This window comes from Phasianus colchicus, chromosome 2 (assembly GCF_987193195.1).
Source record: "Phasianus colchicus chromosome 2, bPhaCol1.hap1.1, whole genome shotgun sequence".
Classification (NCBI taxonomy): domain Eukaryota; kingdom Metazoa; phylum Chordata; class Aves; order Galliformes; family Phasianidae; genus Phasianus; species Phasianus colchicus.
Genome location: NC_143437.1, coordinates 67,153,756 through 67,178,711, shown reverse-complemented (window position 1 = coordinate 67,178,711; position 24,956 = coordinate 67,153,756). Strand labels below are relative to the sequence as shown.

Here is a 24,956-nt window from a genome sequence, read left to right as displayed (position 1 = left end):
CCTACATACCATTATGCCTTTCTCATCTCCTTTACCTCTTATGCTTTCAAATGACTGGTTTACTCCCATTCTCCTGAACTCACCTCTCTGACACTCAGCAGTCTGGTTTTCAGCCACTTCACTCTGCAGGAATTGCTCTCTCTAAAATCTCTAATGATGTCCTTCTAGTCAATTCTAACTGCCTCTTCTCCAGCCTCTTTCTCTTTGATTTTTTCCAACACCTTTGACATTTCAGACCATTCCTTCCCTTGGAGTTCCCCACAACTCAGCTGCTCTACTGAAAATTGCCATCTTTAGTTTTAGGAGAGGGTGGTAGCTGACAGCCAGAAGTGTAAGAACAAGGGCACAATGAAAAGGATAATTCTTTGTATTGTCTTCTGAACACTAATGAAGTTTCTCTTAGGTAACCATGTTGGGCAAACCCAACGGTAAGGAAAATTGGAGATGGATTTATTTTGAACTATACATGGATACACAATACAGACAGAAAAAGAATCAGGCTGGGAAAATAACAGAGGCTTTCCAGTGTCAGGTTAGCTGAAAGTCAAAGAACATCACGCAGAGCTAAAGCAAATACTGTGGCATAGTGAAGGTCAAAGTCAAAGGCTAAAGGTTTTTTTTAATTTAAATCCTATAGCTCGGTAATGAAACCAGAAGCTCTTTACAAGCTAGACTACTTTTGCAAAGTTACATGGGTAACACGATCAGATGTTCCTACTGTTTTGCTCTGACTGTACGCCTTTACACAAAATTTGTTCACTTTAAAAGCAGGTGGAATAAAATCCATAATCAGTATATGCAGACCTTAAAATCAGAAGTTCATTCTCACAGCACAGAGACACACAACTCAGGAGAGTTAGCATGAACTTCACGTCAAACTGGGAGATTACAACTGCTGCACTCTGTCTCCTGCTACTCTTGTTTCATGCTCTGTTTGCCTACTGTACAGTGTGCAGCACAGAGGTGGATGGTGAAACACCCTCTTTCCTGATGAGGCTAGAATAGGTTGCAAAAAATGATGTTTAAAAAGGTGGAATTAACTTTAACTCTTAGATGCTCTACTCCTTCCACAGTGTGTCAAAGCAATTAGTGAGTGTCAGATCAAAGGGTTTGCTCTGCAGACAGAGGAGAAATAGAATCCAGTGTAAGATGCCCCTCTGCAAGGACAAAATATATGCAAATAAATTGCAGGTAATTAGGAGATCTGATACTATACCACCGCCAGCAGGAGAGGGTCAGCAGTTACATCTGATAATAGCCTCTTTCTTGTATTTAGGGATCACTTTTTTCCATGAGAAGAACTAAATATTGATTAAGCAATATTGCAAATACCACATGATTGTCAAAGCAATTACAGGGATTAACTTCCTAAAATGTTCCAGTGTAACCTCAGCTGCAGAAAGCGTGCCAACATGGTAATGACTATTAACATTCATATGAATCAAAGTAATCCCCTGGGTTGGTTGGGTTTGGTTTGTTGTTGTTTTGTTGGTGGTGGTGGTTTGGTTTTGTCTCAGATTCTGATTGCTCCTATATATGGGGTACTTTTTACGAGTACAGGGGGTATAGCTTTGAGGAAGCTCATTCTGCTCGCCTAGAGGCACCTGCTTTGTGCTGGGGGAAGACCAAGGCCATGCGAGGTGGACACAAGATGTCTAGTTGTGTTGCTCATTTCCACATGAGAACACCATCAGTGCTAGAGAGAAGGTGACCCTGCCATGCGGATATGCTGACCTGAATCATACCCACATTTCTCGTTTCCTGACAGTGCTATCTACCCAAGGACTGAATGTGCTGCAGCCACCTTAGAGAACCTTATCTCCACCGAACAAGTGCTCAGTCTGAGGCCCAGCACACAGAGTCCAGGCTTTGGGCATCTCCCAATCCCCAGAGCCCACACTTGGATTCGTGCTGATGGGGATGGATCACTTCTGCTTCCATTTTCCCCTCCTCGCTCTTCTCGTAGGGGTAGAAGAAACTTTAAAGCATGGGAGAGACAGACAGAGAGAGCATGACGCCCTATAATCCAACAAGTCAACTTCCCGAGCTCAAACATGAACTGATTTTTTTTTTTTTTCTTCCCTCGCCTTATAAAAAAGAAATTGACTTTTGTTTGGAGTTTGTGAAAAGTGGGACTCGGGGCCCAGTCAATGGGGCTCCCCGCAGCGCGGGCTGAGTGGAGCCATCTCGAACCAGTCAGCCGCAGCACCAATTAATCCGCTCTTTGTCACAGCCCCGGCCTCAGCAGCAGCGGCAGCAGTAGCAGCAACACATTTGGCCATTGTTCAGACCTTCATGCAACGGGATTTACCCTTTCAAAGAGGCAGTTTTGTCCCAAAGAGTTCGAGCGGAAGTTTCTCACTGACAATTTGCCCCAAATAGATAGATTTGTCAGCAGCAACCTTTAAAAGCAAAAAGCCATGGAGGGAAAAGGGGAGAAAAAGAAGTGTGGGGGAAAGAGCAAGGGCATCCTTGTCCGTCTGTCTGTCTGTCTGGGAGTCTGTGAGCAGGTGGGACGGCACCAGACCTGAGGTGCAGCAGGGCACAGTGGTGGTGGTGGGGCTCAGTTTCACGACAAGGGAGATGCAGTGAGGGAGCTAACAAGCTCCTAGGCAGTTATATGGCTGCTCTGACTTCTGAAAGTCTTTCAGGAAGCTCCTTTTACATGGCTTTGTCATATCTGCTACACAGCACCATGCCAGGCTGGAAGGGTTTCCCAGCCTAGGGGGGCTGCTGGTGGGACAGCTCTGGGAGCAGCAGGCCTGGGATCCAGACCTGTTACCAACACCTACATTTGTACCAACACGAGCAACTTTTTGTCAGCAGAATGGTGAGGCATTTCCCATACACAGTGCCCTGGGGTCCATAACCCAGGCGGAAAAGGTTGAAACAATCCCTTGGCTATTTCCTGCCACCATACCAGTGCTGCTGTGGTCCTTAAGGATGACCTCTGCTGTGGGCTGGAGGGACCATTTGCATGAGCTGAGTGTCTAATGAGGCCTTCCTGGGAGCACTGGAAGTTCTCTCCCCAGCCAGGTACCAGCAGGCCCATGTCCTCTTCTGGCAGCAGGAGGTAACCCTGCCTCCTGACAGGCTGGCATCTCTTTGTGGCACAAATTTGGGCGACAGCAAAAAATATGCCTCATCACACCTATGACTTCACGTCCCACCCTGTTACACCCATTTAGGGTGACCAGCAGGTTGCTGGTAGCTCCATGGAGATGAAAACTTACACTGTGTCCTGGGAAAGCCCAATACACAGGTTGTCTTCTGCCTTGACCTTCTAGACCATGAGCATAAACTGTCCTGCCCCAGAGGCAGCAAAGAAGCCAAATTCTTGGGAATTCTCCAGCAGTTCTTCTGCAGCGATGCTGTTTATCTTCTGGTATTTGAACAGTTTGAATTCCCAAACAAAGCTGAGGAAACCCAGTTCGCTGAAGTAGGGCTGTTGCAGTTTTCTGACTGAAAGGAGGGGCATGAGAGATGGATGCATGGCAGTTACACAGCCCCAAAACTTTGTGGTGAGCTCAGGAAACTCCATTGCCTGGTGACAGGCAGTCCAGCTCTTCTGTCAGACTACTTTGTCTCGCTGTATCTTAAATGGATTTGATCTACGTTTCTCAAAGAACCTCATTGTTTGAGTCTTTCCCTGCCCATTGGTGTTTATTTGATGGCCTACCCAAGGCATTTCCTGAGAAACACGAGAAAAATGAAGGCCAAGTTCAAACTGACACTAAAATGTCGTCAGTTTGCTTTATACCCACTCCGTCCCCCTAACCCTGCCTACACCTGTGCTTTGAATTGGAAGAGAGTAGAAGCAGCTGTTACCTAATTACAAATCAGCCAGAAGGAGGGGTTCCTTGCAATTAGGTTAGGGCAGTTCCAAGCAAATAGGTTTACAGCAAAACAGGGAGGCACTGAGATAGAAATGAAACATTGTGGCTTGAAGACACTAGAGAGCATCTCATGTTCTTGGTGGCCTTCAGCACAGGGGACAATGTTCAGTAGACAGTTGCAGTGTTCTCAGCTGCAGCAGGCAAATGGATGCCCTCAGACCTTCCCCATCTGTACAGGAGGTTTAAGAGACTCTAAGAGTAAGCACAGACATAACATGCAATGGTGCAAAGCTCTAAGACAGGCTAGAAGTCAAGCAATGTACTTGCAAATATGTTTTAAGACAGTTTTCTCCAGAAAGTCCAGGCCCATGTGGCATCTCTCCTGTAGAGACCTCATTTGTTTGACTCTCAAGGAATGCAAAAGTAACTTAACACCCATGTTCTTCCCTGGCATGGGAAGAACACTAGTACCAGAGACAATGACATTCCCTAGGAAGCTTAGTTGTCCCACCCTTAATCCCTTCTCATGTCTGGCCCTCAGCATCAATCAGATCAACAGGGTTCCCACAGACAAAGCCCTCCTTCTTCCTCAAGTAGTGATTTCCCTCGTTATATTTTTGGTCATATCCAGAAGAAAAATCCAGCTTCTGGATGTATCAAAAAATATCCTGAGCTATAGCATGTTTACCAAGTGCCCAAGTGAACAGAAGAACCCAGGTCCTCTGTTTGTCTGTTAGCCTCGTGACAGCAAAAGTACTAGGTAGACTTTAGCAGCATCAGCCAACACTGGCTGCCAGGACAATACATAGAAAATGCCAATAATTATCAAACAAATGCTCTTGACAACACAAAATTGGTTAATTAACCATACAGTGGATTTTTAAGTAATTTCTCATGTGCGTTTGCAGCCAAATTGTAGCATTTGGATCACTTTCAAGGTTTCCTTAACATGATGATTTAACATACAGTATAGTTTCTGCACTTGTAATTGAAGGAAAAGCACTGTTGAGAAACAGTCTGTGCATCGAACTTCTGCAGCTAGTAACCAAGTTACCTACCAGAGCTACACAACTTTGCTTTGCCAGCATTAGCACTGCCACAGAGCTGAGTAACTGCAAGAAGCAGTTAATGCAAACGCAACTGGTTGTTGCTATTCTACACACACTGCTCCATGCTGAACTGCCACCTGTGCCCATCCTCTGAATCTTGGACTAAATGTTCCAGTTCTGCATTGTAGCACAAAGACTGAAGCCACGAGGTAAAGCTTTGTTCAGTAACTCCCAACATATTTTCCCCTGATATATATATATTTATTTATGCAAGCCAGTCCTCAGGAAAAAGAGAGACGTGATTGTTGGATCACATCTCACCAAAGAGGTAGCTTCTCTTGTACCCACCCACTTGGAATCCGCTGATGCTTCCAGTCCTGCAATGTTCTTGTGACAACTGCAGTATAATTGCATCTGGCAGAATCACGTGAGGACACCACTGAAAACATCTTGAAGTCTTTTTTTAAAGCACTTGGAGCTTGGGATCCTCAGGTCAATAGTATGCAACCAGTCCACAGGGCAGAAAGCAGTGAGAACTACCAAAACACTGCGAGTTGAAGTACATTCTATTTGAGCAGGTGACCTGCAGCTCTGATTGGTCGTGATAGATTTTGCAGATGTACGTGAGCAATCCTACTGAAGCACACTAAACCTGTTTTGTATGGAAGATAGAAGACTGCAGGATCAGAATCTGCCTCTCAGTGATATGTTTTCATTTGATTGTGTTGCTTGTTCAGGTAGAACAAGTGGAAAATGCTGCAGGAATGATTTTACAGAGGATTGCGGCAGAGCTCTGCTTTCTTCCTTTCCTGGAGCTTAAAGTGCTGGATTTTGCTACGCAAACTCAACTCACTCACCTAAGAAGTTCAGTGTCCTATTCTCAACAATTTCTGATGTTTCAAATGGCAGAAAATCCCAACTAACCTCATCATAAATCTAGTTAGTTTCAGAGTGACGCATGCTGTGATCTTCTCTGTTTGGACTTGCAAGTAATTGCTTTACCCACAAAGATATTCTGTGACCTATATTTTATGAGGCAGGAGATAAAGCAAGCATGCCTATAAATGTCATAGACAGTCATACAACTATTCATCTTTTCGTAAAATCTCTCTGCACCGACTGACTCAGTACATTCAGGCAGCACTGAATGCTATATGCTGACTCAATGCTGCATCTGGAAATATTTATTTTTGTTGGTTCTAAATTCGTTTCCCTAAATAGATACCACAGATCTGGTCTCCAGCCAATTTCAAGAGACATAGCTGTAATGGAAGTCAATAGAGCTGAGCCATTCTGCTGCCAACTAGAAATATGTTTCTTATGAAAAACGTTCATTGCTGCCATTGCACAGAGTATTGTGCCATTGCCTCAAAGGTCAGCTTGTAAATAGGCTTCTGCAGCAAAACTTGGGAAGCCAATCTACCACAAGAATGATTACACTCAAGGTATTATCAATCAGAATCACAGCTGAGGCAACCCTTTGGTTTAAGACTTAACCAGAGATATTCATTTAATGGACAGTAGTATGATTTTTAAATATCACAGCATAGCTCCAAGATGCATTTGTGCCTTGTAGTCAGCATTGACAATAAACAACTATGAAAGTACAGGACTGATTTATTTAAGGTTTTCTTTCATTGAGATAATTATCTCTTTGTCCTCATGGTCAGACTGTTAGCTAGTTGTGCCTTTAACTAGCTGGGTCTCAGCTGGCTCCAGCATTGATATTGCCTTTTGTGTTCTTGTCAGTAAAACTGAAATGAGGTTGTTCCCCTCTAAATTAAATTGCAGCCGCTGCTACATCATTGGCTTATTACAACATTTTGATTTATATCTAACTAGCAAACTAACAAATAAGTCAACTTACTAACTAGAGCTGCTTTGTTAGGCACTTGTCTCACATTGTCTAGATGGGATCAGGTACCAATGTAGGCGTATAAGCCAAGCCTGACATATCCCTTTCAAAGGCATGAGTGATTAATGGGGCATTTCATTGCTGCAAGTGAACTCAAGCTTGTTCCACCTCTGAATAAAAGTACTGAGAGAGAGTGCAATGACTTGCACAGATTCTCTGCTCCAAATCTCTCTCCTAGGTGCAGTTTCTTCCTGCTATTCCACACAAGGGAGCTTTGCAAATATGTTATCCTCAGATGCACATGAGGGAATAGGGATACATGGTCATTGTTTAATACAGTCATTGACTTCTCTCACCAAGCACGCACACACAAAGCAGAAACTCAGCACCATTTCTCTGGTATCTGCAAGGAATACAGGTCGAGTTTCTGCAGCGTTGGTAACTGAAGGGTGAGCTGAGAGCAACTCAGATGAAAAGGCTACCAGAGGTAATAGTGGTGCCTTCTTCTCAGTGAGCAGTAGCTGAACATGTAAAAAGTCACTCCTGGTGACTGCAGGAGCATGGTTTCACTTTTCAGGGGATGTACAAACAGGAGGAAAGCCCTCCTGAGCCAGGACAGAGGGAGAGTTTACAAGACAGTCTTTTAATTGGATTATCTTTCTGTTTCTCAGATTTTCACCTTTTGGAAAAATGCCTAGTTTTGCCCCTGGGCATTTTAGGACAGCAAGACCATGGAAGTTCATTACTCAAGATGTGTTTCATTTTACAGAGTTTTTCTGTCAGATAAGACCAAGGTAATAATTCTGAAATGCCATTTCTACCAATGGCGCAAAATGAGCAACCCCAGAAGTGTCTCAGCTACCTTCACAGGGAGGAACATTAGGTGAGGGAGTTTCTTAGACAGTTGGCTCAGAAGAAAAACCACTACACAAAATGATCTCTTCTCTTCTCTTCTCTTCTCTTCTCTTCTCTTCTCTTCTCTTCTCTTCTCTTCTCTTCTCTTCTCTTCTCTTCTCTTCTCTTCTCTTCTCTTCTCTTCTCTTCTCTTCTCTTCTCTTCTCTTCTCTTCTCTTCTCTTCTCTTTTCTCTCCCCTCCTCTCCCCTCCTCTCTCCCCTCCTCTCCCCTCCTCTTCTCTCATCCCCTCTCCCTCTCCCTCTCCCTCTCCCTCTCCCTCTCCCTCTCCCTCTCCCTCTCCCTCTCCCTCTCCCTCTCCCTCTCCCTCTCCCTCTCCCTCTCCCTCTCCCTCTCCCTCTCCCTCTCCCTCTCCCTCTCCCTCTCCCTCTCCCTCTCCCTCTCCCTCTCCCTCTCCCTTCCCTTCCCTTCCCTTCCCTTCCCTTCCCTTCCCTTCCCTTCCCTTCCCTTCCCTTCCCTTCCCTTCCCTTCCCTTCCCTTCCCTTCCCTTCCCTTCCCTTCCCTTCCCTTCCCTTCCCTTCCCTTCCCTTCCCTTCCCTTCTCTTCCCTTCCCTTCCCTTCCTTTTTCCTTCCCTCTCCTTCCTTCCCACCTCCTCTCCCTTCTCCTGTTTACTGAAGATTTCTTAGTTCTACATCCAAAGAACAGAGACCATGAGAAAGGGAAAGGCAGAAGGAATGATACATTAAGGCCAGGTCACACTCAGAGCTTCTCTTGCTGCTCAGACACCAACAGAAGAAGAGGTAACAGAGGCTGTGACACAAAACTGAGAAATGTCACCACCACATCCTTGCAGCAACAGCCTGGAATCCTGGAGGAGAAGTGCGCACTGGCTCCTGTAGCGCAGCTGGTGCCAATTTGTACTTCTAAGGAATTATGAGGAGACAGTAAATTTTGTTAGTGCGTTAGCATCTTCTGTATAGAGACATCTTCTGAGATGTAGTTTAATAGGACAGAAAAGGAAGGGAATAATAATAATAATAATAATAATAATAATAATAATAATAATAATAATAATAATAAGTATATACAAAGCCAGTGATGCACAGTGCAGTTGCTCACCACCCACTGACTGATGCCCAGTGAATCCCCAAGCAACAGTCCCCTCCCATTTACCTTCCCCCGTGTTACAATCCAGCACGGCTCTACACGGTACAGGGCATCCCTCTGGCCAAGCTGGGTCCCTCTGTCCTCCTTCTGTCCCCTTCTGGTGCCTGTGCACCCCGAACCCCTCCCTGCATGGCAGCACGGGGAGCTGAAATGTCTTTGACTCTGTGCTGAGCTGCTCAGCAGCAGCCAAAACATCGGTGTGTCATCAGCGTGATTCTCATCAAATCTAAACCATAGCACCATAGCAGCTACTAGGAAGAAAGTTAGCACTTTTCCAGCTGAAACCAGGATGAGGGCTGCCGTAGAGCCAGAGATGTGCCTTGTGGGTGTGAGACACACACGGGGCCAGGTTCGGGCTCTGCTGCCACACGGTCCCGCTTCGGACTGCAAACCCTGCTGACGCGCTCATCTCCTTCTCTGGTGCTTCAGACTTCGCTCAGGAAGGCAAACCTTCACGGGGAGTGACCTTGCCTGCATCCCTGTTTTGCCCGTGGTTTTGCTTTCTGGGATTCCCCTGAGCAACGTCCGACGACGTGCAGCCACTGCTCTCCAGCCCTGTCCTCGTCCAAGGTCCCCTCCGTGCGCCGGGTGCGACGGTCCCATGGATACACACAGCTGCCGTCCGAGCGCTCCCTTCCTCCCTCAGCTCGCTTTTTGCTCACCCTCTCCTTCCCAGCGTGAACAGTGGGGAAAATGCTGAAGAAACGGGACCCCTATCCCTCCTTTATCCTCCTTTTGTCTCCTTTTTTTTTTTTTCCCCCTTCCTTTCTATTTATTTATTTATTTATTTGGGTCGGGGTCGCCGTGAGGGACTGGGGTAGCGGGAGGCGCGGAGCCGCTCGGAGGTTCACGACCACCATCGGCACCGAACCCCCCTCACCCCCCCTTCCCTGCCCCCTCCCCGCCCGGTGACGTCACGCTCCGCCGGGATTTGGGGGGGACGCGCGGGAGCGCCGTGGGCGGGGGGCGGCATCTCCCCTCCCCTCCCCGCTTTGCTGTCACCGCGCCGCCGATATTATAGGGCCGAGGGCTGAGGTTCCGAGCGCCGAGTCAGCGGTGTAATGAACTTCTGGAAACCTTTCCCTTTTTCTAGCGTTCACTTTCTGAGAGGCTGAGACTGCCTCCTCTGACGCCTTTTCCCCCTGCCATTCTTTCGCCGGCTCTGATCTCCTGCTCCGCGCGGAGCCCGCTCCATCCCACCTTCCCCTCCGCTCATTGTGCCGCGGCCCCGAGTCCCGCCGGCAGCGCGCTGCCACCTCCTCACCCTCCCGGGGTCCCGAGCGCCTCAGCTCGCGGGGAGAGCTCCTTCTTCGTCTCGTTTCGTTTCTTTATTATTATTTTTTGCCTTTTGGCTCTTTTGTTTCGTCTTGTTTTTTGGTTTTCTTTTTTTTTTTTTCTTTTTTTTTTTTTCCGCGTGTCCCCGCGCCTCGGAAGCACCTCGCGGCGAGGATGTGTCGGCCCCAGCGAGCGAAGCAGCGCTGAGAGGCCGAGGGAGGCACCCACCCGCCCGCCGCTGCCGGGGGGGCACCGCGCTGCGCCCCGACGGAGCGGCTCCCGGGGCTCCGAGCATGAGCAAGCCGGCGGGATCAACAAGTGGGTAACGGCGCGGCCGGGCTGCTGGCCCCCTCCGAGCCTGGGGGATGGGGTGGGGGAAGAGAAAATGAAGGGGTGGGGGGGAGGGGGGGACGTTTGGGTTCGGAATCCCGAAAATTAGAAAGAAAGAAAGAAAGAAAGAAAGAAAGAAAGAAAGAAAGAAAGAAAGAAAGAAAGAAAGAAAGAAAGAAAGAAAGAAAGAAAGAAAGAAAGAAAGAAAGAAAGAAAGAAAGAAAGAAGGAAGGAAGGAAGGAAGGAAGGAAGGAAGGAAGGAAGGAAGGAAGGAAAGAAGGAAAGAAAGAAAGAAGGAAGGAAGGAAGGAAAGAAAAAAAGGAGTATGTATTTCACAGACATCCCTCCCGAGTGGCAACGAACGGGGGGCTCCGTGCTGAGCCGCCGTCCCGCCGCTCGCTTCTCGACCCCTCGGGGATGGGGTGAGCGAGGCTGCGGGGTTCGGGGCACCGCACCTCCTCCGCCGGACTTTGCGCAGCCTTCTCCGGCATAACCCCCTTCTTTTGTTGTTGTTCAAAAAAAGAGTTTCCAACTCCGATCGCTCGAATCGCGTAAGCGGCTCCGCCGAAGGAGGATTTAAAAGCGGCACTGCGCACGGCATTTCCCGTTACACCGAATAATCCCGCAACGGGGAAAGCAGAAACAACGGAAAAGTCACATTTTCCTTAATCCTAAATCCGTGCGCCTCATAAGTGGGGAATTTAAAGCCGCCCGAGCGCTGTCGCACAGCGGCTCCGTCAGAGTAATCCCAACGGGACCTTCGGAGTTCGCAATATGGATGGAGTCGGTGACAAAGGGGGAAAAAATACCCAATCCAATTTAATGTCTGACAAGTGATGGCTCGGACGTTTATTTCCTCCGCGCTCGGGCCTGGAAAGGAGCCGGGGCGGGAGGGGGCGGCGGGGGGACGGGGCCGAGGCCTTCCCTCTCCGCTGCCCCTCCGCTGCCCTCGGCCGGGGACGGGAGGCCGCGGCCGACGGCGGCCCTCGGTGCGGAAAGCGGGGGAGAGCGGCCCGGCGGGGAGAGCGGGAGGGCCGGGAGCCGCTGCCCCGAAGGAGACGTTTTGCGGAGAAGGAGCCCGCGGGGCCGCTGAGCCCTTCTCCTCCCTGCCGGGCCTTCCCGAGGGTCCCCCAGCCCCGAACCCCCGGCCTCCCCCCCTCCCGAGGCCTCGCGGGAACGGGGACGAGCGTGGAGAGTCCGAGCCGCGGTCCCGGGCCCGGCGACCGCCCGCTGTGTGCTGGGGGCTCCCGGCAGCGGGGGGGTCCGGCCGGGCCGTGCCTCGAGTCCGCCTGGGTGGCAGCGAGCCCCCGTCCCTCCGGGCCGGGCTAACTTCTTTCAACAGCCCCTGATGGTAATTACAGTAATCGGGGCTGCCATCTATCCTTTAAGCAATTATGACAAGCACAAAAAAGCTCCCGAGGACCCCCCGTCGCGGGATGGTCACAACGGTTTCCCGGCTGAACCGAGAATGAGAAAGCCCTTTTCCTTAGCGCTAAACTTCTGGGACCGAGCGGTGCCTCGGGAGCCGCGGCGCTTTGAAACAGAGTTTCCCGGCCATCTCCTGACCCCGCGTTACCGTTTTTCGTTTTCCCGTCTCTCGTTCCGTATCGCGCTCCGAGTTTTCCCACCGCCGTGCTGCGGGACAGAGGAGAGCGCGGCCGTGATTGCGGCGGGCGCGGAGCGGAGCGGGGAGCGGCGGTGCTCAGCTCCGGAGGAGAGGTTGCGTGCGTCCTACAGCAAACATCTGCGGTGTATATAAGCGTGTGTGTATGTATATGTATTTTTTATATATCTGTGAAATGCGTCTGATGATGATGATTATTATTATTACCTTTTTTTTTAAGCAGCCCCCAGCTTTAAACCCTCCTGGGGAGAACCACGCTGTGAAAGCGGCCCAAGTTCCCCTCTGCCACTCTCCTTGTGCCCCCGGCTCTCCTCCGAGCCCGATCCGGGTCTCCCGGCTCCCCCGCGGCCCACGGGTTGGGGTGTGCGCGGGGTGCTTCGAGCCTTCACCTCCCCCCCCCCAACAAGGGGCACTCCTCCTCCTTTGTGTGTGTGTGTGTGTGTGTGTGTGTGTGCGTGCGCGCGCGGACCGTCGCCCCGCGGATGCGGAGGGCCGCAGGGGGAAGTGGAGCGCTCTCCCCCGTTGGCATTGTGCGCCATCCGAATTCCCATGCTACACTTTTTGACGGGTCACTGGTATCCCAATGGGCAGGTGGCGAGGGGAACTTGTAATTACGCGCTCCCAGAGGCCGCGCCTCGGCCCCGGCCCTCCCCACGGGCGCTACCTGCAGCTCCGGGCCGCGGCCTGCGGCGGGCGGCGGGCGGAGGGGGGGGGGGAGGGGGGGGCCGCACTCGTTATTAATTGCGGAAAAGTTTTGAATGCTTTCACCTCTCCCTCCCGCCCGCCCCTCCCCGCGCGGTGCCGGCCCTAATCCCCGTCCCTCCGCCGCGCTGTGTGCAGCAGCTGTCGGTTCTCATTTGGGGAGAAGCTGGCAGCTTGCGCTCCTCGGGGGCAGTCAGACGGGGCTCAGCGGGCAGAATCATTAAGTTAACACTTTATCTAATGTCCCCATTGTCTGCCCGGAGGCATTGTCTTAGGGCCTCGGCGGAGACGTGTCTGAAAGCATCTCGGCTCCCACATTCTCCGGGAGCTCCGCGCAGATCCCGCGCAGAGCACAGCCCCCAGCAGCGGCCGCAGCGCCCACAGCGCTCCCCCAAAGAAAGGGGCGGCGTCGGGGTTGGGGTTCTTAGGGCGAGGGAAAAAGGGAAGGGAAGGGAAGGGAAGGGAAGGGAAGGGAAGGGAAGGGAAGGGAAGGGAAGGGAAGGGAAGGGAAGGGAAGGGAAGGGAAGGGAAGGGAAGGGAAGGGAAGGGAAGGGAGAGGGAGAGGGAGAGGGAGAGGGAGAGGGAGAGGGAGAGGGAGAGGGAGAGGGAGAGGGAGAGGGAGAGGGAGAGGGAGAGGGAGAGGGAGAGGGAGAGGGAGAGGGAGAGGGAGAGGGAGAGGGAGAGGGAGAGGGAGAGGGAGAGGGAGAGGGAGAGGGAGAGGGAGAGGGAGAGGGAGAGGGAGAGGGAGAGGGAGAGGGAGAGGGAGAGGGAGAGGGAGAGGGAGAGGGAGAGGGAGAGGGGATGAGAGAAGAGGAGGGGAGAGGAGGGGAGAGAAGAGGGGAGAGGAGGGGAGAGAGAAGAGAAGAGAAGAGAAGAGAAGAGAAGAGAAGAGAAGAGAAGAGAAGAGAAGAGAAGAGAAGAGAAGAGAAGAGAAGAGAAGAGAAGAGAAGAGAAGAGAAGAGAAGAGAAGAGAAGAGAAGAGAAGAGAAGAGAAGAGAAGAGAAGAGAAGAAAAGAAAAGAAAAGAAAAGAAAAGAAAAGAAAAGAAAAGAAAAGAAAAGAAGACAGTGAACATCTCGAAGCCACGCGGGATTCGGATGGGACTCGCACAGGGCTGCCATACTCCCCAGCCCGAGTTCTCCCACCCCTTCGGGGCCGAAGCAGACGCAGATCTGGGAGCACCCTCTCGCCGCACAGAGGCGGGAGAAGACTTTTTGCTGCCATTTCGGGCTGAATAAACCCGCACATAGTCCCTTCCCGTTGCGCTGGGGCTCCTACGGGAAGGAAAGAGGGGGTCTCTTTGGTTCCCGTTTTATTTGGTTTCGCTCCGTTCCGTGCCCCGCTCTCTGACCGCTCCCTGCCCAGGGAAAGTGCAGAGCTTCAGGAGGGTGAAGACCCGCCCCCGCCCCCCCGCTCCCAGCAGCAAATCCTGCTGCCCCCGCGGCTGTAATCTCCCTTTCCAAAGTGGGGCTTGGCGATTATAGGAGACCCAAATAAACGTAGCGGTGCATGAATAATGCTCATTGTCGAAAACTGACACTTGCTCAAGGAAAAGAAAGTTGGCTATAAAATCACTTCATTATTTGCTTGTAGCGCGGCTCCGGGGCTAATCCCCGTGGAGGTCAGGCCGCTCAGAGCTGCTCTCCCTCCCTCCCCTCTCTGCTTTCAGGTCGCATTTTGGACATCCCCTGCAAAGTGTGCGGGGACCGCAGCTCCGGCAAGCACTATGGGGTGTACGCCTGCGATGGCTGCTCGGGTTTCTTCAAGCGGAGCATCAGGAGAAACAGGACCTACGTCTGCAAGTCGGGAAATCAGGTACGCGGCTCGCTGCCTCCACGGTCCATCGCTCCCTCCGCCAACGAAGGCCGAGGCAGAGTGAAAACAGACAAATATATAGTGAAACGAAATAAAACAAAGCCATAAAACGCTCCACTCCTCCCCCACTTCCCATCCGCCCCAAACCCCAGCGCTGCGCGCAGACCCCCGGTGTCCCTGGGCGCCCCTGGGCCGCCGCCGCCGTCGCTGTCTCGGGTGCTGAAGGCGGCCCGGCCTCGCAAGAAAGGGAAGGAGGGAGGGCGGGGGCCGGGCTGAGCACCCCCCGACCTGACGGCTCGCTGCGTTTGTTGCAGGGGGGCTGTCCGGTGGACAAGACGCACAGGAACCAGTGCCGGGCCTGCCGGCTGAAGAAGTGCTTGGAAGTCAACATGAACAAAGATGGTATGCCCACCCCTCACAGCCAAGGGGTGTGTAGTTCCCCCATCCATTCTCAGTTCCACAGTGTCCCCCTTCCCTTCCCTTCCCTTCCCTTCCCTTCCCTTCCCTTCCCTTCCCTTCCCTTCCCTTCCCTTCCCTTCCCTTCCCTTCCCTTCCCTTCCCTTCCCTTCCCTTCCCTTCCCTTCCCTTCCCTTCCCTTCCCTTCCCTTCCCTTCCCTTCCCTTCCCTTCCCTTCCCTTCCCTTCCCTTCCCTTCCCTTCCCTTCCCTTCCCTTCCCTTCCCTTCCCTTCCCTTCCCTTCCCTTCCCTTCCCTTCCCTTCCCTTCCCTTCCCTTCCCTTCCCCTCCCTTCCCCTCCCTTCCCCTCCCTTCCCCTCCCTTCCCCTCCCTTCCCCTCCCTTCCCCTCCCTTCCCTTCCCTCAGCCATTTATCCTGCAGCCAATGAAGGTCATAACTTCTCCTTGGTGTCCCACAGCTGTGCAGCACGAACGGGGCCCACGTACATCAACAATACGGAAACAGGTGGCCCTCTACTTCCGCGGACACAAAGAGGAGAGCAGCGGTGCCCCACACTTTCCTGCCACTGCCCTGCCAGCACCCGCTTTCTTCACTGCTGTCTCCCAGCTGGAGCCCCATGGCCTGGAACTGGCTGCCGTTGCTGGCACTCCTGAGAGGCAGGCCCTGGTGGGCCTGGCACAGCCCACCCCAAAGGTTAGCCCAAAGACCCTAATGGTACTGCAGAGCCTATTGCTGGGATGGGCCAACAGGGTGGATGTGGCAAAGAGCAAGGTTCGGGGTGATACGGATTGTGGTGGAGTCTCCAATGGCATGTTCCCCATGTTCTGTGCAAAGGGTGAGGTGCCTTTTGCAAGAAGTAGATGCGGAAGGATCAGCTGATAACTTGCCCTTCCTGTCCGGAGTGTATCCTCAGGTCAATTTTAAACCTTATGAGCTGCAGTGACTGAGCTTTCTTCAGCAAAACACCCATCTCCATGGTGGTGTAGTCCAGAAAGTGCTCCCTGTGCTGACCAAAGCATGCAGGTTGTGGCTAAATTGGCTCTGTGCCTCCTGGCACATTTCCAAAGCACCCCACTGGAAGTACTGCCATGGCCTCAACTGCACAGACACTAGCCATTAGGCAAAGTTTTCTTTAATTTAATTGCAATGGCATTTTTCTTATTTACAGCACTTATAAAATTAGACAGGAAAGCAGTTAATAGTTCTACACTTCCAGAGTTGGTAGCCTGGCATCATGAACATGATCCTCACATATAGTTTCATATTATATTTTGGGGGAATGCTGAATCAGAAATTTGTAAGAAAACACAGCACATGCTTGGAAACGTCACCCAACTCCAGTCCTATAGGTAGACATGGTTATCTCTATGCATCTGTTTACAGCCTGTTGCACTTCAGGAGTTGGACAAAGGGTTAAGGGTAAACAAGTGTTCCCTGCTCTGCTGTGCAAGACCAGATTGCCAGGGCAGCCTCCCAAGCACAGGTTACAAAATACTGCCTTTTTTTTTTTATCAAACTGCCTTTCTTTGATCAAACACAGTATCCTTCTGACTATTCCACCACAGGTGTGCCATCATGTAAAAGCATGAAGAATGACACCACATTTTAATAATGTTTTCCCTGATGTAATAATGTCACTCTCCCTTCAGCATCCTTCAATGAGCTGTTCCTGTAGTGCAGTCTGAGCACACAGACAGCAGCAAAGAGTGGGGTGGAGTGGGCTCGCTGAAGCAATGCCATCTGGTTGCAGAACAGGAGAGTGCACGCTGTGCGCTGAGCATGAGAACGATTCACCGAGCAGCAGCTGTGTGGGAGAGGAAGGGCAGGCTGCTGAGGAGACACTGTGTGAAGTCACTTTATTTTCTTTCTGACATTAGTACCCGCATGAAGTCAATGGTACCCCCATGTATCTCTACGAGGTGGCCACCGAATCTGTGTGTGAGTCAGCAGCCAGACTTCTGTTCATGAGCATCAAGTGGGCCAAGAGTGTCCCAGCCTTCTCCACCCTGTCCTTACAAGACCAGGTAAGGCTCCTGTAGAGGGAGTGAATCAGTCTGGCCTGCCTGATAACGTAGCTCAGACTGGGACCTTCACACATAATCCTTTTTAGCTATCATGGACCTAAAAAGCTCTAAAGTTTAGGGCAGAGTTCTACTTTGTTACTAAAAAAAAAAAAAAAAAAAAAAAAAAGGCAGTAATTTAGAAATTGCCTATGGCTTGATTTTTTCTTCTAAAAAATGGGAATAGCATCTTATTTTGCTATTTCAGAATAAGGTGTACTTAGTTAAACATACAAACCAGGAGAATATGAATGATTTCTGAAGATCATTCCTCCTTCTCCCCTCTCCTCTCCTCTCCTCTCCTCTCCTCTCCTCTCCTCTCCTCTCCTCTCCTCTCCTCTCCTCTCCTCTCCTCTCCTCTCCTCTCCTCTCCTCTCCTCTCCTCTCCTCTCCTCTCCTCTCCTCTCCTCTCCTCTCCTCTCCTCTCCTCTCCTCTCCTCTCTTATTGTTTACACAGACAACATTTTTTTCTTGTTCCCATTGTTTTCTGTGAACTTACATTAAAATTAGTCCAATATAATGGTATGAGAATTTGGTCAGCCCCCAATATTTTTTCACCATTAATTAAAATCTTCCCTAATCTGTCTTGTTTTCCTCTACGACAATTTGTCTTTGCTTCAAGTAAATCACATGTGAACCATACAAGATGAAGCAATTTCTTAATGACTTGATTCTTGATGAGGACACTGTGTGCTTTGTATAATGCATTAATTCTAAAAAAGTAATCAGATAATTGTAAAAAGGAAGGGGAGAAATCTACACAAAACTCCAATCATAAAAGATGTTTGATACTCTGATATGATTTAGCTAATTTCACAAACTTGTTGCTAGAAATGCCATGCCTCAGATGTTGCATGTACCAGACATCAGAGGAACTAGCTCTCCATGGATTCATGTTGCAAGATTTGCAGTACACATGCAAGTATAGATTTTGAACTGAGCTTCTTAGGGAACACAGTGTTTTATGCTGAAGGGTGCAGCATGACAGTGTGTCATAAAGCTAAGGTCTATTGAAAAGTCTTTTTTATAGCACCAGATCTTAAAACCTCTGTCATGATAGCAGACTAACAAGCAGCTGTGATGCTGTCAGCGACTGAGTGTGTGAGAGGAGGGGTGGGCAGAGCCCAGGAGGCTGCACAGGCCTTAAGCAACCACCCTCAGGAAGGCAGTGGTCTCATTGCAGTATGCTGGTTCCTACCGTTGTCTTCCCTTGCTGTTATTCCTGTGCAGCATTGGATCCCAAGGAGCAGGCTTCACTACCAAACAGATGCAGCAAGCATGCTGCATCAGTACAGCTGCAGGGTGCAGGAAGGTGCTGGGCACATCTCCAGACCAGCGATGTCTGCAGCAACCAACAACATTCATGGGAAGCTCCTTAGGTGAAGTCTTCATTTAACATAATACAGATGCATTTTCCGGCAGGCCATCTCTGTTTGTGTGTAAGGCAGAAGGGATGTCTCCATTGCATGTGACCAGGCACGCCTCAACCAGCAAGGCCTGCTTTTCTGCCACCTGCCATCATTAACAACCTACTGCCTGTATCACCTTCAAGGCTAATACGAGTGAACTACATATAAAAAATCCCAGCCATTCTAGATCCTTATTCCCACTTGCTGTACCTCATTGCAAACTGTCTTCCTCAAACCTTCGAGCTGCTTGGGCCTTTTGCCACATGGGTCCCCTGTCGTGTTCAGGAAAGCTGGAGAAGAAATAATCCTGATTTTAATCACCTTATTTCACAAATAATCAGACCATTGATTTCTATAATAGTGCTGTTGCAGTATTTAATTGACAATGGCCCATCTGTAAATGTCTGAATTTCTCTTTTTGTATCCCTGACATCTGCTTGAGTAGAATCAGAAACCTTTTCCCGGATTTGCTCTAGCTTCTTGCTTTTCTGGAAAGGGAACTACACTGTGACTCTGGGACTCCGGAACTGCCTGATTTTGAAAGGAAGGAAACAAGCAGAAGCCAATTTGCTGTCCAGACAGACCCATGATGGCCGTGCCACTCCTCTGCCTGAAGCAGAGGGCTGCCCCTTCCCCACCTCTTCAAAGCCCATCACACTGTTAATAGTGGAGCCACACAACCAAAACGCCATGCTCTGAGCTTGCTGGCCTGTGTGCCTGCCCAGCTGCTCCACAAGACAGATCAGCCCAATGCAATAGAAAGCAAGAAAAGGCCATGCTAGCAAAACGAGATGGATTAAGAAGCAAAAACCGGTCCTTTAGAAAGCCTGGCATTTTTTGTTTCTTTGAAGGGCTGAGTATGACTTCAGCATGAATTACTTTAATTGATGGTTTTACAGACTTATGCATAGGCATGAAGAAAGCCTCAGCTATTGGAATAGTCTCTTGTTTCTAAAGTCCTCTGACTTTAAATGCTCAGTGGGAAAGAACATATGAAATTGATATCTTCCAGGAACCACCATTCACTACCATTGTATCTGCATGAATGAATGACAAAAAAACGTATTACAAAAACAAATGAAAGGCTGGCAAATCATTTCCTATGTCATACAGAAACCTGTATACCCACCAGGATTACCTGGAGGAGGGGCTGGGGCAGGCAGACTGCAGCATATCCAAGGCTCAAGGGCAGGTTTTCTTGCTCAGGCTGGAGCTGAGATTGGTGCTGTGCCTAGACTCCCCCCACATAAAATGATCTGGGCAGCTTCTAGCATTGTCAGTGAAATTATTTCAAACAAATTATATGTAACCAGAGACAACATGCTTTTCAGTCACAATTTCTTAACCAAGTTACGTAGAAGTTCTACAAAGTACATAGCACACTAAAGTCTTAAGACTATAGCAACAAGCTTATGAGAGCTCTTCTCATTCAGTTCTGAGCAGGGTGGTTTAAAACTCTCAGTGCTGTTAGGGCACTTAGATAAGGGATTCATTTTTAGAGCATGTTTTCTGTACCATCTATTACTTTCATATATCTGATTCCAAGGAAAACATTCATTTGGTATGAGGTATTTCGTTCTCAGAATTTTCTAGACTTCATATGCCTTCCTTTCTATCTCCCTGAGATGCTGCTGCTATTTTCAGGGACCACAGCAATATTACTGTGGTTTGCTCTTTTTTGTCGTATATTCTGCACAATCTATTTTCACTGAATGAAGCCATGAAATGACCCCTTCTGAGCCCACTACAGTCTCACCCCTCCCCATCTCTCCCAGCATACAAAGAGACAGGAAATCCCCCAGCACATCCCTTAGGCTGGGTCAGGGAGCTAACAAATGTCAGTTGAACTGGGACCCTCTAAACACCTCCTAAGGTTTCGTCTGGACCAATAACCCTTAGATGCTCTCAGTACTGGCTTTGCCACATGCATTATCAGGAGTCACGTCTCCTCATATGCACCAGTGCCTCTCCACGGAAATAGATGGCATTGCCTCCAAACAGAGAAAAGCACATCATTTGTAAAGCCAGACAATGTACAGAAATTGCAGGGAAGCAGCAATGCTGACAGCATTTCTGAGCTCAGAGCCCACTGCCCTGCTGATGGCTGTTAGGAAGAGCTGAAAATCCCCAGAGAACAGGAGGAAAGCACTCTTCCAGTCTGTCCTAGGACAGTACTATGTGCCCACAGAGAGCAGGAGAAAGCCCATGCTGCCAGGAGTTGTGCTGAAAAACATAGGCAAGAGCTCAGGTCAAGTGCAAGCTCTCAGGGGCAGGACTTCTCACTCTCCTTTCTCTTTCCTTTTGGTCTACAACACAGTGCATAGTGAGCCAACACCAAGTGATTTTCTACAACACATAGTCTCATTTCCAGACACCTTCTCTAAAAGCTAAGAGAAGAGCTAACAAATTCGGTGGGGAAAATACCATGACAAGCATTTAAAGCAGTTTTTAAAATAACAGAAATTTACATATTTAAATTGTTTGTAAATCTATAAATTATACACTATGTTATATTGTACATCTATTGTATGACAGCTGATGCTTTTGGAAGATGCTTGGAGAGAACTGTTTGTTCTAGGAATAGCACAATGGGCCATTCCAGTTGATGCTAACACTCTACTGGCTGTATCTGGTAAGAATTGCACAATTTAATGACTTTGTTACAAAAATTACCATAAAAATACATTACTGAAAAAAGAACAACATGTAAAGAATAACAAATCCCTACTGAACAATAGAGCATACCTGTCATTTATAAATCTATATTTAAATGCAAATAATGTTGTTTTGTTGTATTCATGACTGCTTGCATTGTCATTTAAATGCAAATTACTGTGTTTGTTATCATCCAAGAGAAGATTTTATATTAACTTTCATACAATATAGTCAGTTTACATGGAACCAGATAGACAAGTGTGACAATAGAATGGATATCGATACGCAGGATTTTGTCAGAAATCAATATAAAATAAAGCAAATGCATTTAATATTATTTATTTCATCTGTTTCTGTTTCAGGCATGAACGGTGACAATACAGATTCTCAGAAGCTGAATAAAATTATTTCAGAAATACAGGCTTTACAGGAGGTTGTGGCTAGATTTAGACAACTCCGGCTAGATGCTACTGAATTTGCCTGTCTCAAATGCATCGTCACTTTCAAAGCTGGTAAGCAGAAGTCACCTCACACCTATCTGGCCCGATAGCTATGAAGTTGCCACGTAGAAGTGAAAATGACGTTTTAAACCACACGTAGCACCGCAACACACAATTGCTTCCTGGTGTGGAATTCCAATAGTCAGTGCTGTGCTTTGAAAGCCTGGCAGCGGAGCGCTGGGGAACTAGTGAGACTGCTTCATGTCCACGGGTAGCATCAGCTGGCCTGTCCTGACCCCACTGAGCTGTAACCATCTGCTTTTCAGTGCCGACACACAGCGGGTCCGAGCTGAGGAGCTTCCGGAATGCCGCTGCCATCGCCGCCCTGCAGGACGAGGCCCAGCTCACCCTGAACAGCTACATCCATACCAGGTCAGCTCCGTCGAATCCCTCCCATAGTTGCAGTGACATCCCATTCCCACTCTGGCAGAGAGGACATAACCACACAGGTTTTTACAGCAGCTGGCCTCCTGGAATCAGGCATTTCCCATGGAAAGAAGGAGAATGGTGTTTATTCAGACAAATGGAAAATGGGAGAAGGAGAGATTTTCCTCTGGGAATTGATACTGCTGTGGGGCGTTTTGCATTCTCAAAGGCTAGATTTCCTCCACCTTCTATTCTGTTAAGTACTGCTAACAGTGACACTTAACATCGCGCCTTATGGCAGCTTAAGTGCCTTTCACCCAGGATCTCCAGTACACTTCCCCATCTCATTTCTCCCATTTTGCAGAGAGAAACTGAGAAACAAAGAAGCTAAATTACTCTTCCAATATAAACTGAAAAAAATAAAAAACCTTGTGAAACTCATCTTGGTATCAGAGCAGAGAGATGAGAATCAGTTTCAGAAGAAAAAAATTACCTGTCTCACCTAGTATAGGTTTCCTAGGGTACAGCAATCTTAAAACCTGCTGTACAAGCTGTAGCTGGCATCCCACAGGTTGTACAGGGCTAAACCCAGGAATGGGTTACATATGCTATACAAAATGCAAATCCCCACTCTGTAACACGTGGCTGAAGGGACAAGCAGCCTCTTGCCACGGAACTATACATAGAGGAGGGGCAGGGGAGAAGCCAAAAGAGTACACCCTCTCCATCAGCTTTCCTGGATGGATCAGGGAAGAGCTGCAGCAGGTCCTGTGAAGTCCATATCATAGCCCATGCAGTGGAGATCCATGAGAGCAGCACAGTGGGAGATGAAGTGGTAGAAGAGGCTCTTTTATGCTGTTTTTGTTTCTGAAACTTTTATCCACTCTAACAGCAGTTCTGTCTAGCAGAAGTCAACTCCGTGTTAGAGAATAGTTGACAGCAGTCTTTGAAGCACTTCTATTTAGCCCAAAGGTAATGTCCTGCTCTGCAAATGGGAGCAAAAACACAAATTCTGTCCAGTTCTGGCTAGTTCAGAGCAAAAAGAATCACCACTGAGCAGCAACCTGTTCTCACAGGAGGCCTTTCCCACGGAGAGTGCTCCCTGGAGACTCTGAGAGAGCCAGGGCTTGTTGGAAAGAAAAGCCAGGGAAAGATATTGTCACATTGCCATGTTTTCCATTCCAGGCATGGTGACATCTCCATTCCATTTTTGCACTGCAGGAAATATTAAGCTAAAGAGAATCTTTTATAAAAGATTACTTTTCTCAAAGTAACGAACGCTGCAAACAACGCAGTGAAAGGCTGCCTGTATTCCGAGTAATGCCTGCTTGCTCATCAACCTCATCTTCCTATATCGGGAAATCAAAGCTTCTGCAGCTTTTCTAGAAAAGAAGAAATCCTGGCTCTGCTATCAGAACTGTCACACTGACTCCAATGGCTTTCACCTCCTGCTTCACCCTCAGTCTTGAGCGTGCCTTCCTGTCAGTGTTAGAGTACTGCCGCCCTTTGACTGCAGCGGGGGCAGCTGCACTCAGCAGGGTGCAAAGGAGAGCAGCCTGGAGAAAGGTTTCTAAATGGATCTATTTCTGCTTATGGGGAAAGCACTGCTATGCAGAGACTTGAGAATCACACTAGTGTGAAGTCAGTGTAAGCACAAGTAGAATACGTATCATGTGTTATATTAGCTTCAAAAGCTGTGAGAAAGAATGGAAAATATCCTATTATGCAAATATGTTACCTGGGGACAACACACAGGTTCTTTAATCAAAAAAATTATTTCAAAATGTCAATTGTTATTAAATGTGTAAGGCAATCAGGAGGCAAAATGATTACCATGACAATCCAGCTAAGTTTAAATTGCACTTTAAATGACAGGGTATTTATTATAGGTCAAGCTCGTCCCTGAACTGCATCAAGAACATAGGTGTTGTCGGAGGGACAAGCCAGAGCAGATCCTATATCTATATTGTTACTACTCTGAGGGAATAAACAAGGGAGCTAATCAAAACTCAGGGACCTTGCTCTATATTCTGCTAACCTCCATTAAGAGAGTTTTCCTTGGGGTCAACCTTCTTGCTCACATGAGTACAAACCAGGGGTTTAGCACAGATAGCACCCATCTGTACAATTCACTGAATATTGGTCTTCTCTACAACATAAAAGATTTTCTTCAGAGAAATACTGAAAAACTTCACTAACATTTTTTTTCCTCTTTCCTTTCCAGGTACCCTACACAACCCTGTCGTTTTGGAAAACTTTTATTGCTTCTACCAGCTTTACGTTCTATTAGTCCATCTACAATAGAAGAAGTGTTTTTCAAAAAGACCATTGGGAATGTACCAATCACAAGACTGCTTTCAGATATGTACAAATCCAGTGACATATAAATTTCCTTAAAACAAACTATCAGGATGGACAGTTTGAGAAGAACTTTTACCTATGGAGAATAAGCCTCAACTAACAAAATCTACAGGAAGCATAAGCCTGGGAATGTTTAGCCTTTAAACCCATTGACAAAAAAATACCCCAGTAGATATGATTCTGCTGCTCTGAACAGAGTGATTTAGATCATGGAGAGAATGCTTTGTTCTACAGAAAAAGTGAAAGTGGTTGGAATTTGGCTGCTTTTCCTGTTACTACAGGATGGAGGCAATTCAGATGCCAGTCATAGTTAACAAAGACTGTGCTATTCTCTCATTTAACTGGCAGATCTGAGACGAAATGTGAAAGAAGGTACTTTAGTTTTGTTCAGTATTTGGAACCGGGTGACCAAACTTGGCTTCTGTTGTAACGTGAGATGTGGTGGCCTTCAGAACTGTTCTAAAAGTAGCCTATGTTGGTAAAATGTTTTAATAAAATAGGCAACATTTAAGACCAGGTTACCAAAACATCGCTTCTGCAGTAATACATCATGAAGTGGCCTTCAGAACTGATTAAAAAGTAGCTTATGACAGCAGTTCCATTCTTCCTGCAAAATCAACTGGTGATCTGTGATGCAGATGTCACCAGAATTAACATCTCATGACAGAAGAGCTTTATACAACT

At 48.4% G+C, this 24,956-nt stretch overlaps 1 protein-coding gene across 1 annotated transcript; it reads left to right on the top strand.

Annotated features, from left to right (window-relative positions):
• Positions 1 to 10,183: 10,183 nt before the first annotated feature.
• NR2E1 (nuclear receptor subfamily 2 group E member 1) lies at positions 10,184 to 24,794 on the top strand. Its single transcript, XM_031610938.2, has 9 exons — positions 10,184 to 10,354; positions 14,361 to 14,506; positions 14,821 to 14,908; positions 15,379 to 15,614; positions 16,799 to 16,945; positions 20,926 to 21,022; positions 21,408 to 21,557; positions 21,812 to 21,917; positions 24,136 to 24,794. The coding sequence occupies exons 1-9, from the start codon at positions 10,330 to 10,332 to the stop codon at positions 24,296 to 24,298; spliced, it is 1,158 nt and encodes a 385-aa protein (XP_031466798.1). The 5' UTR covers positions 10,184 to 10,329; the 3' UTR covers positions 24,299 to 24,794.
• Positions 24,795 to 24,956: the final 162 nt, after the last annotated feature.